The sequence below is a fragment of the Schistocerca nitens genome, chromosome 11 (assembly GCF_023898315.1).
Source record: "Schistocerca nitens isolate TAMUIC-IGC-003100 chromosome 11, iqSchNite1.1, whole genome shotgun sequence".
NCBI lineage: Eukaryota > Metazoa > Arthropoda > Insecta > Orthoptera > Acrididae > Schistocerca > Schistocerca nitens.
This window is the reverse complement of record NC_064624.1, coordinates 10,632,221-10,646,594: the sequence shown is the minus strand read 5'-3', so window position 1 is coordinate 10,646,594 and position 14,374 is coordinate 10,632,221. Positions and strand designations below refer to the sequence as shown.

Genomic DNA, 14,374 nt, shown 5'->3' with positions numbered 1-14,374 from the left:
ACAATGAGGAATATACATATTGAGAGGCCAGTGTCAAAATACCCAGACTCGTGAACAGAGGTCGACAAGAGGTTCGTGAACTCACACCACTTATTGCCCGAACCGCCCGTTTCTGAGCCAAAAATATCCTTCTAGAATGGGAACAGTTACCCCAAAACATAATACCATACGACATAAGTGAATGAAAATAAGCAAAGTAGACTAATTTACGTGTCGAACTATCACTCACTTTTGATACCGTTCGAATAGTAAAAATGGCAGTATTAAGTTTTTGAACATGATCCTGAACGTGGACTTTCCACGACAGCTTACTATCTATCTGAAGACCTAGAAATTTGAACTGTTCAGTTTCACTAATCATATGCCCGCTCTGTGAGTTTAAAACGTTAAGTTTTGTTGAGTTGTGTGTTAGAAACTGTTAAAAACTGAGTCTTACTGTGATCTAACGTTAGTTTATTTTCTACAAGCCATGAACTGAGGTCATGTACTGCACTATTTGAAACCGAGTCAGTGTTGCACACAACATCCATTACTACCAAGCTAGTGTCATCAGCAAACAGAAATATTTTAGAGTTACCCATAATACTAGAGGGCATATCATTTATACAGGGTTTTACAAAAAGGTACGGCCAAACTTTCAGTAAACATTCCTCACACACAAAGAAAGAAAATATGTGGACATGTGTCCAGATACACTTACTTTCCATGTTCGAGCTCATTTTAATACTTCTCTTCAAATCACATTAATCATGGAATGGAAACACACGGCAATAGAACGTACCAGCGTGACTTCAAACACTTTGTTACAGGAAATGTTCAAAATGTCCTCCGTTAGTGAGGATACGTGCATCCACCCTCCATCGCACGGAATCCCTGATGCGCTGATGCAGCCCTGGAGAATGGCGTATTGTATCACAGCCGTCCACAATACGAGCACGAAGAGTCTCTACATTTGGTACCGCGGTTGCGTAGACAAGAGCTTTCAAATGCCCCCATAAATGAAAGTCGAGAGGGTTGAGGTCAGGAGAGCGTGGAGGCCACGGAATTGGTCCGCCTCTACCAATCCATCGGTCACCGAATCTGTTGTTGAGAAGCGTACGAACACTTCGATTGAAATGTGCAGGAGCTCCATCGTGCATGAACCACATGTTGTGTCGTACTTGTAAAGGCACATGTTCTAGCAGCACAGGTAGAGTATCCCGTATGAAATCGTGATAACGTGCTCCATTGAGCGTAGGTGGAAGAACATGGGGCCCAATCGAGACATGACCAACAATGCCTGCCCAAACGTTCACAGAAAATCTGTGTTGATGACGTGATTGCACAATTGCGTGCGGATTCTCGTCAGCCAACACATGTCGATTGTGAAAATTTACAATTTGATCACGTTGGAATGAAGCCTCATCCGTAAAGAGAACATTTGCACTGAAATGAGAATTCACACATTGTTGGACGAACCATTCGCAGAAGTGTACCCGTAGAGGCCAATCAGCTGCTGATAGTGACTGCACACGCTGTACATGGTACGGAAACAACTGGTTCTCCCGTAGCACTCTCCGTACAGTGACGTGGTCAACGTTACCTTGTACAGCAGCAACTTCTCTGACGGTGACATTAGGGTTATCGTCAACTGCACGAAGAATTGCCTCGTCCATTGCAGGTGTCCTCGTCGTTCTAGGTCTTCCCCAGTCGCGAGTCACAGGCTGGTATGTTCCGTGCTCCCTAAGACGCCGATCAATTGCTTCGAACGTCTTCCTGTCGGGACACCTTCGTTCTGGAAATCTGTCTCGATACAAGCGTACCACGCCACGGCTGTTGCCCCGTGCTAATCCATACATCAAATGGGCATCTGCCAACTCCGCATTTGTAAACATTGCACTGACTGCAAAACCACGTTCGTGATGAACACTAACCTGTTGATGCTACGTACTGATCTGCTTGATGCTAGTACTGTAGAGCAATGAGTCGCGTGTCAACACAAGCACCGAAGTCAACATTACCTTCCTTCAATTGGGCCAACTGGCGGTGAATCGAGGAAGTACAGTACATACTGACCAAACTAAAATGAGCTCTAACATGGAACTTAAGCGTTTCCGGACACATGTCCACATAACATCTTTTCTTTATTTGTGTGTGAGGAATGTTTCCTGAAAGTTTGGCTGTACCTTTTTGCAACACCCTGTATAAACAAGGAACTCATTTCTTTTTCCAAGCTCTGCTGGTACTGCTGTAGAGATCCCAGCGGGATATCTAATGTGTGTCGTAAATTGTGAAAGAAACAATTGATAACACATTTCGTGCGCCACCCTGTAGGAGGACGACGGTTCAATCCCGCGTCCGGACATCCTGATTTAGGTTTGCCGTGATTTCCCTTAAATCTCTCCAGGCAAATGCCGGGATGGTTCCTTTGAACGGGTACGGCCGACTTACTTCCCCATCCTTCCCTAATCCGATGACCTCGCTGTTTGGCCTGTTCCCCCAAACAACCCAACCCAACCCAACCACCCTGTAGATTGGGACCTTTCTACATGAAGCATGCAATCACAGTTTCTGAAGACCTGTTTGGCGTTGTACTGAGACCAATTCATTGTAGTATGGGGAGCTTTCAAACACACACACACACACACACACACACACACACACACACACACACACACACACACACACACACGTTATCCCAACCTGTTTTCCAGTGGAGCTGGCGGCAGAAGCTTCGCCAACTGGCCGCAGATCTCCGCTGCGACGTCTGCGTTCCCCCTCAGCAGCTGCGTCCAGCCAGTGGTGGCCATGACCGCAGGGTGGCCGGCCACAAACTCCACGGCGGTGGTCTTCAGTCCCGGACAGCGGTGGAGAACGGCGAGGGCGGCGGTGGCGGCGGCGTTGTCCACGGTGATGTCCCGCGCCAGCTGCTCCTCGCACCTCTTCCTCAGCAGCGGCAGGTTGTACTTCTCGGCGGCCTCCAACAGCTCGGCCGCCATGCTCCCCTGCTGTGGCACTGTCTCCGTGTACATGAACAGCACCATCTGGCGCACCACAGCTTCCTGCATGTCGGTTATCTCCACGCGCCGGCTGAGGGCTTCGCGCATGTCACTCCGCAACATCGCGGCAAAGACTGGGCTCCTCGCTGCCAGAATCAGACTGTGGGCCGCCAACTCCGAGTCGCCGACCACCAGCGTCACGTCAGCGCCATCCCCGGACTCCATCAGCGCCAGCATGTCACTTGCAAAGCTGCCTTCCTCACGCTTCGTATCCGCCATTCAGGTCGAGCCTGAAAAATACGCAGCATATCAGCGGTGGAATTTTCTCAGTGATGCTGTACAGCAGGGGTCTCCAAACTACGGCCCGCGGGCCGAAACCTGCTCACGTTAGCTGGCCGGACATCCCTCGCATCCGGCCCGCGACTGGACAGTTGTGCGACTGGGTTCGTGATTTCCTGTCAGGAAGGTCGCAGTTCGTAGTAATAGACGGCAAATCGTCGAGTAAAACTGAAGTGATATCAGGTGTTCCCCAGGGAAGCGTCCTGGGACCTCTGCTGTTCCTGATCTATATCAATGACCTGGGTGACAATCTCAGCACTCAGTCGTCACTATCCTACTATCCCCCCCCTCCCTGACCCAGCCACCTCCTCGCCCCCAACTCATCGTCACTACCCTATTATACCCCCCCCCTCCCTGGCCCAGCCACCTCACCCCCACTCAGTTGTCACTACCCTGCTATCCCCCCTCCCAGCTACCTCCACACCCCCCACTCAGTCATCACTACCCTACTATCCCCCCCTCCATGATCCAGCCACCTCATCACCCCCCACTCAATCGTCACTACCCTACTGTCCCCCCCTCCCTGACCAAATGGCTCTGAGCACTATGGGACTCAACTGCTGTGGTCATAAGTCCCCTAGAACTTAGAACTACTTAAACCTAACTAACCTAAGGACATCACACACATCCATGCCCGAGGCAGGATTCGAACCTGCGACTGTAGCGGTCGTGCGGTTCCAGACTGTAGCGCCTTTAACCGCTCGGCCACTCCGGCCGGCCCCTCCCTGACCCAGCCAACTCCTCACCCCCACTCAGTCGTCACTACCCTACTGTCCCCCCCTCCCAGACCCAGCCACCTCGTCACCCCCACTCAGTCGCCACTTCAATCATGTTCTGGTACTGCTGCTCACAGTTTGGCTTCAGTTACCCGAGACTGCAGCCAGATGTGAAAGTTGTGTTTGCACGAGTGTGTGTGTGCATGCTCGTGTGTCATCTAGTTTTCACGACAGCTTTATTTGTGACACTTTTTGGCATGCCTATCTGCAACTCAGCATCTCCACTATATGGTGAGTGCCAACTTCCGTTTTCATAATACAGGGCGAGTCAAAAGTCTTTGGACACCTTTCGCATTCAGGAGGACGACGGTTCGATCTGCGTGCGGCCATCCTGATCTAGGTTTTCCGTGATTTCCCTAAATCGCTCCAGGCAATTGCCGGGATGGTTTCTCTGAAAGGGCACGGCCGACTTCCTTCCCCGTCCTTCCCTAACCCGATGAGACCAATGACCTCGCTGTCTGGTCTCCTTCCCCCAAAACAACCCAACCCAACCCTTGGACACATTCATAAGTTGGAAGATTAAAGGGAAAATTGAAATGTGATGATGGGAACATTGGTTTGACGTGGGGCCGCAACTTTTGGAGTGAATGTCATACATGGCCGCCATCTTGAAATCCGCCATTTTGGATTCAAGTCATTTTTTTAAGTGAGTAAGAGGGGTGTATGACACATCAAGTAACACTCGCTTGAGCTCTGGAATTGAGTGGTGTAATTTGTTTTTGCCTATCTTGTACAGTTTAGGAATTATTAATGTGGTTGCGGCGATTACAGTTGTGCATTGCACGGGATGGACAACACGTCGACCATGTGTTGTAGCATTCGGTATGAAGGTACTTTCCCAACTTTCAACATTAATAACCTCTAAACTGTTCAAGGTAGACAAAAACAAATTACACCACTAAATTCCAGAGCTGAAACGAGTGTTATTTGAAGTGTCACACACCCCCCTTCCCATTTAAAAAAAAATATAGACTTGAATCCAAAATGGCGAATTTCAAGATGGCGGCCATGAATGACATTCACTCCAAACATTGCGGCCCCACGTCAAACCTATGTTAACATCATCACATTTAAATCTTCCCTTCAATCTTCCAACTTATGGAGGTGTCCAAGTACTTTTGACTCGCCCTGTATTGTGCAAACAATGATAGGATTATGTATTTCCGCTACCATCAGGTAAATATTAGTGCATGCAATGTAAGTTGAAGTGCAGTAGCCCCTTAAGGATATCAGCGAGCGGAATATACAGGATGTGATCAAAAGTAACAGGTCACCCCCAAAAACGTACGTTTTTCATATTAGGTGCATTGTGCTGCCACCTACTGCCGGGTACTCCATATCGGCGACCTCAGTAGTCACTAGGCATTGTAAGAGAGCAGAATGGGGCGCTCTACGGACTCACGGACTTCGAATGTGGCTAGGTGTTCAGGTGTCACTTGTGTGACACGTCTGTGCGCGAGATTTCCACACTCCTAAACATCCCTAGGTTCACTGTTTCCAATGTGATAGTGAAGTGGAAACGTGAAGGGACACGTACAGCACAAAAGCGTACAGGCCGACCTCGTCTGTTGACTGACAGAGACCGCTGACAGTCGTAGAATGTCGTAATGTGTAATAGGCAGACGTCTATCCGGATAATCACACAGGAATTCCAAACTGCATCAGGGTCCACTGCAGGTTCGCGGCGCACGAGGCGGAGGGTCAATGTGGAGGCTGGCCGTGTGGCATCGCCCGCTCAGCCTATGAGTGGACATGTGGCCGCTCCTTCAGCAAGGTCCGAGCAGGCACACGGGGGGAGGGGTTTATTAGTTATTGGGAGCTCCAACGTTAGGCGGGTGATGGAGCCCCTTAGGGAAATAGCGGGAAGGTCGGGAAAGAAGGCCAGTGTTTGTCTGCTTGCCGGGGGGTCTCATCCGAGATGTGGAGGAGGCCCTACCGGCGGCGATAGAGAGCACTGGGTGCACCCGACTGCAAATTGTTGCTCATGTCGGCACCAATGACTCCTGCCGTCTGGGTTCAGAGGTCATCCTCAGTTCGTACAGGCGGTTGGCGGAGTTGGTGAAGGCGGAAAGCCTCGCTAGCGGGGTGGAATCAGAGCTAACTATTTGTAGTATCGTTCCCAGAACCGATCGCGGTCCTCTGGTTTGGAGCCGAGTGGAAGGCTTAAACCAGAGGCTCAGACGATTCTGCGGAGATCTGGGGTGCAAATTTCTCGACCTCCGCTATCGGGTGGAGAAATGTAGGGTCCCCCTGAATAGGTCAGGCGTGCACTACACGCCGGAAGCGGCTGCAAGGGTAGCGGAGTACGTGTGGAGTGCACATGGGGGTTTTTTAGGTTAGAGAATCCCCTCCCTAGGCCCGACAAGACGCCTCCTGAGACTCGACAAGGTAGGAGTAGGCAAAATGCAACAGGGAATAACAATATTAATTTGCTAATAGTAAACTGCAGGAGCGTCTATAGAAAGGTCCCAGAACTACTCTCATTAATAAACGGTCACAACGCCCATATAGTACTAGGGACAGAAAGTTGGCTGAAACCAGACGTAAACAGTAATGAAATCCTAAACTCGGATTGGAATGTATACCGCAGAGACAGGCTGAACAGTGAAGGGGGAGGCGTGTTTATAGCGATAAGAAGTGCAATAGTATCGAAGGAAATTGACGGAGATCCGAAATGTGAAATGATTTGGGTGAAGGTCACGGTTAAAGCAGGCTCAGACATGGTAATTGGATGTCTCCATAGGCCCCCTGGCTCAGCAGCTGTTGTGGCTGAGCACCTGAAGGCTAATTTGGAAAATATTTCGAGTAGATTTCCCCACCACGTTATAGTTCTGGGTGGAGATTTTAATTTGCCGGATATAGACTGGGAGACTCAAACGTTCATAACGGGTGGCAGGGACAAAGAATCCAGTGAAATTTTTTTAAGTGCTTTGTCTGAAAACTACCTTGAGCAGTTAAACAGAGAACCGACTCGTGGCGATAACATATTAGACCTTCTGGTGACAAACAGACCCGAACTATTTGAAACAGTTAACGCAGAACAGGGAATCAGCGATCATAAAGCGGTTACGGCATCGATGATTTCAGCCGTAAATAGGAACATTAAAAAGGGTAGGAAGATTTTTCTGTTTAGAAAAAGTGACAAAAAGCAGATTTCAGAGTACCTGTTGGCTCAACACAAAAGTTTTGTCTCAAGTACAGATAGTGTTGAGGATCAGTGGACAAAGTTCAAAACCGTCGTACATTATGCGTTAGATGAGTATGTGCCAAGCAAGATCGTAAGAGATGGAAAAGAGCCACCGTGGTACAACAACCGAGTTAGAAAACTGCTGCGGAAGCAAAGGGAACTTCACAGCAAACATAAACATAGCCAAAACCTTGCAGACAAACAAAAATTAAGCGAAGCGAAATGTAGTGTGAGGAGGGTTATGCGAGAGGCGTTCAATGAATTCGAAAGTACAGTTCTATGTACTGACTTGGCAGAAAATCCTAAGAAATTTTGGTCTTATGTCAAAGCGGTAGGTGGATCAAAACAAAATGTCCAGACACTCTGTGACCAAAATGGTACTGAAACAGAGGATGACAGACTAAAGGCCGAAATACTAAATGTCTTTTTCCAAAGTTGTTTCACAGAGGAAGATTGCACTGTAGTTCCTTCTCTAGATTGTCGCACAGATGACAAAATGGTAGATATCGAAATAGACGACAGAGGGATAGAGAAACAATTAAAATCGCTCAAAAGAGGAAAGGCCTCTGGACCTGATGGGATACCAGTTCAATTTTACACAGAGTACGCGAAGGAACTTGCCCCCCTTCTTGCAGCGGTGTACCGTAGGTCTCTAGAAGAGCGTAGCGTTCCAAAGGATTGGAAAAGAGCACAGGTCATCCCCGTTTTCAAGAAGGGACGTCGAACAGATGTGCAGAACTATAGACCTATATCTCTAACGTCGATCAGTTGTAGAATTTTGGAACACGTATTATGTTCGAGTATAATGACTTTTCTGGAGACTAGAAATCTACTCTGTAGGAATCAGCATGGGTTTCGAAAAAGACGATCATGTGAAACCCAGCTCGCGCTATTCGTCCACGAGACACGGGTTCACAGGTAGATGCTGTGTTTCTTGACTTCCGCAAGGCGTTCGATAGTTCCCCACAGTCGTTTAATGAACAAAGTAAGAGCATATGGACTATCAGACCTGTGTGATTGGATTGAGGAGTTCCTAGATAACAGGACGCAGCATGTTATTCTCAATGGAGAGAAGTCTTCCGAAGTAAGAGTGATTTCAGGTGTGCCGCAGGGGAGTGTCATAGGCCCGTTGCTGTTCACAATATACATAAATGACCTGGTGGATGACATCGGAAGTTCACTGAGGCTTTTTGCGGATGATGCTGTGGTGTATCGAGAGGTTGTAACAATGGAAAATTGTACTGAAATGCAGGAGGATCTGCAGCGAATTGACGCATGGTGCAGGGAATGACAATTGAATCTCAATGTAGACAAGTGTAATGTGCTGCGAATACACAGAAAGATAGATCCTTTATCATTTAGCTACAAAATAGCAGGTCAGCAACTGGAAGCAGTTAATACCATAAATTATCTGGGAGTACGCATTAGGAGTGATTTAAAATGGAATGATCATATAATGTTGATCGTCGGTAAAGCAGATGCCAGACTGAGATTCATTGGAAGAATCCTAAGGAAATGCAATCCGAAAACAAAGGAAGTAGGTTACAGTACGCTTGTTCGCCCACTGCTTGAATACTGCTCAGCAGTGTGGGATCCGTACCAGATAGGGTTGATACAAGACAGAGAGAAGATCCAACGGAGAGCAGCGCGCTTCGTTACAGGATCATTTAGTAATCGCGAAAGCGTTACGGAGATGATAGATAAACTCCAGTGGAAGACTCTGCAGGAGAGACGCTCAGTAGCTCGGTACGGGCTTTTGTCAAAGTTTCGAGAACATACCTTCACTGAAGAGTCAAGCAGTATATTGCTCCCTCCTACGTATATCTCGCGAAGAGACCGTGAGGATAAAATCAGAGAGATTAGAGCCCACACAGAGGCATACCGACAATCCTTCTTTCCACGAACAATACGAGACTGGAATAGAAGGGAGAACCGATAGAGGTACTGAAGGTACCCTCCGCCACACACCGTCAGGTGGCTTGCGGAGTATGGATGTAGATGTAGATGTAGATGTACTATGAAAGTTTGGCCAGAGGTGAAATAACTTTGATTTTATGGTCGAGTGGCTGCTCACAAGCCACACTTCACGCCGGTAAATGCCAAACGACGCCTCGCTTGGTGTAAGGAGCGCAAACATTGGACGATTGAACAGTGGAAAAACGTTGTATGGAGTCACGAATCACGGTACACAATGTGGCGATCCGTTGCTAGGGTGCGGGTATGGCGAATGCCCGGTGAACGTCATCTGCCAGCGTGTGTAGTGCCAACAGTAAAATTCGGAGACAATGGTGTTACAGTGTGGTCTTGTTTTTCATGGATGGGGCTTGCACCTCTTGTTGTTTTGCGTGGCACTACCACAGCACAGACCTACAATGATGTTTTAAGCACCTTCTTGCTTCCCACTGTCGAAGAGCAATTCGGGGATGGCGATTGCATCTTTCAACACGATCGAGCACCTGTTCATAATGCACGGCCTGTTGCGGAGTGGTTACACAACAATAAGATCCCCGTAATCGACTGATCTGCACAGAGTCCTGACCTGAATCCTATATAAGACCTTTAGGATGTTTTGGAACGCCGACTTCGTGCCAGGCCTCACCAACCGACATCGATACCTCTCCTCAGTGCAGCACTCCATCAAGAATGGGCTGCCATTCCCAAAGAAACCTTCCAGCACCTGATCGAACGTATGCCTGCTGGGGTGGAAGCTGTCACTCAGGCTAAGGACGGACCTACACCTGAATTCCAGCATTACTGATGGAGGGCTTCACAAACTTGGAAGTCATTTTCAGTCGTGTGTCCGGATACTTTTGATCACGTAGTGTACCTTACGTGTGCCGGCTTCAGCGAAATGTCAGTACAAGCATTATAATCAGAGGTATGCTCGCTTCAAATGGTTCAAATGGCTCTGAAAAATACGGGACTTAACATCTGAGGTCATCAGTCCCCTACAACTTAGGACTACTTAAACCTAACCAACCTAAGGACATCACAAACATCCATGCCCGAGGCAGGATTCGAACCTGGGACCACAGCGGTCACGTGGTTGCAGACTGAAGCGCCTACAACCAATCGGCCACACTGGCCGGTTATGCTCACTTCACTTTAAATTCGGGTGCACATAGTGTAAGCCAAGACGTGCTGGTCTCATCACTGGCACAATACAGATGGAGCACATCATGTGCTCCCCACCATGTGCAAGTGTAGGAAAATTGCTCGTGCAGAAACATCAGTAGCATGCCTGATACTGTGACAGTGCACAGACTAAACAAACAGATAAAGATACTTCAAAACATTTAGTTCTCTTTAAAGAAACTATACACAATCTTGAACTTAAAAAATCAAAAATCTAAAACTATCACAGTTGCAATGATGTTTTGAAAAGAAACAGCAATACACAAGAAATGTGACTACCTACATTCTCGAGAACTCGCAGCCATTAGACATATGATATGCAGACTCCGCAAAAGACCTTTAATCAGAAATAACTATCAAAAAGAGCTAAGCACCACCACCATAGCATAGCATAAAGCAATGGATACTGTAGTATACCGGTTATCGTCATTGTAAATTTTATTGTCTTGCGAATCAAGTATTGTGATCATAAATTATTTATCTTGTAAATAAGGACTTACTTAGTTGCGCTGAGCAAATAGCGACTGTAACAGTTAATACCCATGAGAAATATGACTCAAGACATACATCTACATCTACATCCATACTCCGCAAGCCACCTGACGGTGTGTGGCGGAGGGTACCCTGAGTACCTCTATCGGTTCTCCCTTCTATTCCAGTCTCGTATTGTTCGTGGAAAGAAGGATTGTCGGTATGCTTCTGTGTGGGCTCTAATCTCTCTGATTTTATCCTCACGGTCTCTTCGCGAGATATACGTAGGAGGGAGCAATATACTGCTTGACTCTTCAGTGAAGGTATGTTCTCGAAACTTTGACAAAAGCCCGTACCGAGCTACTGAGCGTCTCTCCTGCAGAGTCTTTCACTGGAGTTTATCTATCATCTCCATAACGCTTTCGCGATTACTAAATGATCCTGTAACGAAGCGCGCTGCTCTCCGTTGGATCTTCTCTATGTCTTGTATCAACCCTATCTGGTACGGATCCCACACTGCTGAGCAGTATTCAAGCAGTGGGCGAACAAGTGTACTGTAACCTATTTCCTTTGTTTTCGGATTGCATTTCCTTAGGATTCTTCCAATGAATATGTCTGGCATCTGCTTTACCGACGATCAACTTTATATGATCATTCCATTTTAAATCACTCCTAATGCGTACTCCCAGATAATTTATGGAATTAACTGCTTGCAGTTGCTGACCTGCTATTTTGTAGCTAAATGATAAGGGATCTATCTTTCTGTGTATTCGCAGCACATTACACTTGTCTACATTAAGATTCAGTTGCCATTCCCTGCACCATGCGTCAATTCGCTGCAGATCCTCCTGCATTTCAGTACAATTTTCCATTGTTACAACCTCTCGATACACCACAGCATCATCCGCAAAAAGCCTCAGTGAACTTCCGATGTCATCCACAAGGTCATTTATGTATATTGTGAATAGCAACGGTCCTACGACCCTCCGCCTGCGTAGCGTAGCGGTGGCGTTACCGCCTACGTCGCAGGGGGCCCGGATTCGATTCTCGGCAGGGGACTGGGTGTTGTGTGTCCACCATTTTCATAATCATTTACTCGCCAAGTCGCCGAAGTGTCGTCAACTAAAGAGGACTCCCAATATGGCGGCCAAACTGCTCCGAATGGAGCCTCCCGGCCAACAATGCCATTCGATCATTTCATTTCATTACCTGCGTTAATTCAATGTGAACTCTCTTTTTCTGAGAGCTCTTATGAGGACGTACCTATCTGGTGACTAGCCCCTTTTGTGTTATAAAGCGTTGTTGGCAGGCGCCATTGCTGATTCTGCGAGTCGTAGAAAGTTACATTGGCGTCAGCGACGCAAATATTGCCAGAATAATTTGTTCATCCATGACAAAGTATACTTCTCTTACAAGAACGTACCTTGTACGTCATCGCAAAACTACAGACTCATCAGCTGACAGCCTACTGCACTGCCTCCCCTTGTAAGTCACGTGATTCGAAGGAGTAAGCCGAGTTTATTACGCGCTGTGTGGAGTGGAATTGACAGCTAAAGTTTTTCTCATGTATATCTGAAAGCAAGCCCTGATTTTAACAATTAAACAATTTGCATAATTGCTATGACACATGTAGTAGTACAGTTAACACGATTGCTCTGAAATTCACACTATTAAAGCGATAGTTTTGTGTTTACATCTGGTCAGGTCAAACGTGTCCACAGTTCTGTTTACATGCAACAGAATTCCATTCTCCAATGAATAACTGTTTCAGTTGCACTGTGAGTCTTTTAGTTCACAGATTTCACAGGTGTAGAAGACAAAATATCAGTTTGGCTGGCAGCACTGCGTTTCTGACGCGTCCTCAACCAAACGCGTGCAATGTTTTGTTAGGATTTTATAAGAAATGACATCCGTGTATATCCATTATGTCCGGCGTTTACGTAGAATAAGCGTTTGTATTTTGTCATTTTTGCCTCCGTACAGTGATGCCGGTATTTGAAGCAAGCAAAAGATTGGCAGTTTACATTGAATGAACCTCCCGAGGGAACTTTACTGGTTCACTCAACAAGAACTGGTTTTACATGTTGTGTATGACGCAATGAGAAGCAGATTTGCACTTCGATGGACTTTCGCATTTGCACACAAACTCAGTATCTGCTGGAAGCGTTCTCCAGTGCTGCTAAGTCGTGGAGGAGAAGAATATCAATCTGTAACACCACAGCTCTAATGCTGTACTGATTTTGTTTTGCCTTCATTTTATTTAATGTTACATCATTGAGCTTCTGTAAATGTGTTTGTTTGAATAGGTAACATAAAACTGTATACTCCTTTCTTTGTTAAAACTTTGATGTCATGATTTGATTGTATGCTGTGTAGCATATCTCTCGTTTAAGTGCTTTGTCCCATTTGGAGGGAACAAAACTTACTGTATATAATTGTAATTTTGTGTAAATAATTTTTTGTAGACATGTTAATATGTGCAAATGTTGTGTGTTATTCAATGCGTTTGTTTGCTGTTATGTAAACTGCTGATCCTCACTTAGGAATCTTAGTAATTTTGTGTGTAAGAGGTAGTGTGGTTCCCCTCGGGAACGGAAATATGTAGCGCGCGAATTGTGGTTGGCTTAGGTGGAAAAGGTGGAACTGATAGTCAGGCGGAGACGAGCCAGCAGTCGGAGACGAGCTGCAAGTCCGTGCACTGCCATTATAAAGGTGCATATTGTGCTGATTCAGAGAGAGGCTTTTCCTGCTTCTTTCCAAGGCCTCGGATGGATGAATAAATAGCTGGAATTTGTATCTATCATCGCCACCAAGAAATGACAGAGTCCAGCAATTCTGCCTATAATTCCACCTACCAACATGCAGATGCCACCACATTGCGCAATCATTGCAACGTAATACTATAAGGATGTACAGTGAAGGATCAGCTTAATGGATGTGTTATTGTGCTGAAATATAAGGTAATGTGTATCTGAATTTATGTACCTACCTTGATTTTTCTCCTCGTCATAACACCTCTCAGGGTCCTCTCCGTTTGAACTAAAGTGATTACCGAGTGTCCTTACTGAAAGTACGTTAAAACTCAGTTTGCTAATTAATGCCTATTGGACAGAGTAAAGTTAAAGTCAATGTGGTAAGAGAGTGAGTTCGAGTTAATGATGCTTGCTGAATATAATTTTCCTATTAAAACTGCTATTTAAAGTACTGTAGCCAACTGTTAAAGTTCTTGAAACTGAGGCTTCTAAAGTTTTGCTTAGCTAATGATCAAATTGATACCTACAGTAAATTCTGAAAGGTGAGTCAGTTCTTGAAATTTTATTAACATTGTGTTTCGAAGTAGAAAAAGTGGAAAACTGCATAGTAGGAAATTATATGTTCATGAGTACTAAGTGTTTGTCTCTTTAGTGTGCATATTATCAGTATAAAGACCATTCAGTTTGTATAAGTCCTGAAAGTGACTGTTTTTCTGTACATGTTATAATTTTGCA

The 14,374-nt window shown here is 46.2% G+C and overlaps 1 protein-coding gene across 4 annotated transcripts in view; it reads right to left on the bottom strand.

The window, feature by feature from the left end:
* LOC126213045 (poly [ADP-ribose] polymerase tankyrase-1-like) overlaps positions 1 to 14,374 on the bottom strand; it is a 149,387-nt gene that overhangs the window by 103,739 nt on the left and 31,274 nt on the right. For all 4 annotated transcript variants that reach the window (XM_049940618.1, XM_049940620.1, XM_049940617.1 and 1 more), the window contains exon 2: positions 2,683 to 3,268. In XM_049940618.1, coding sequence (XP_049796575.1) covers positions 2,683 to 3,257 — 575 coding nt within the window. In that variant the 5' untranslated portion in view covers positions 3,258 to 3,268. The remainder of the gene's footprint in view (positions 1 to 2,682; positions 3,269 to 14,374) is intronic.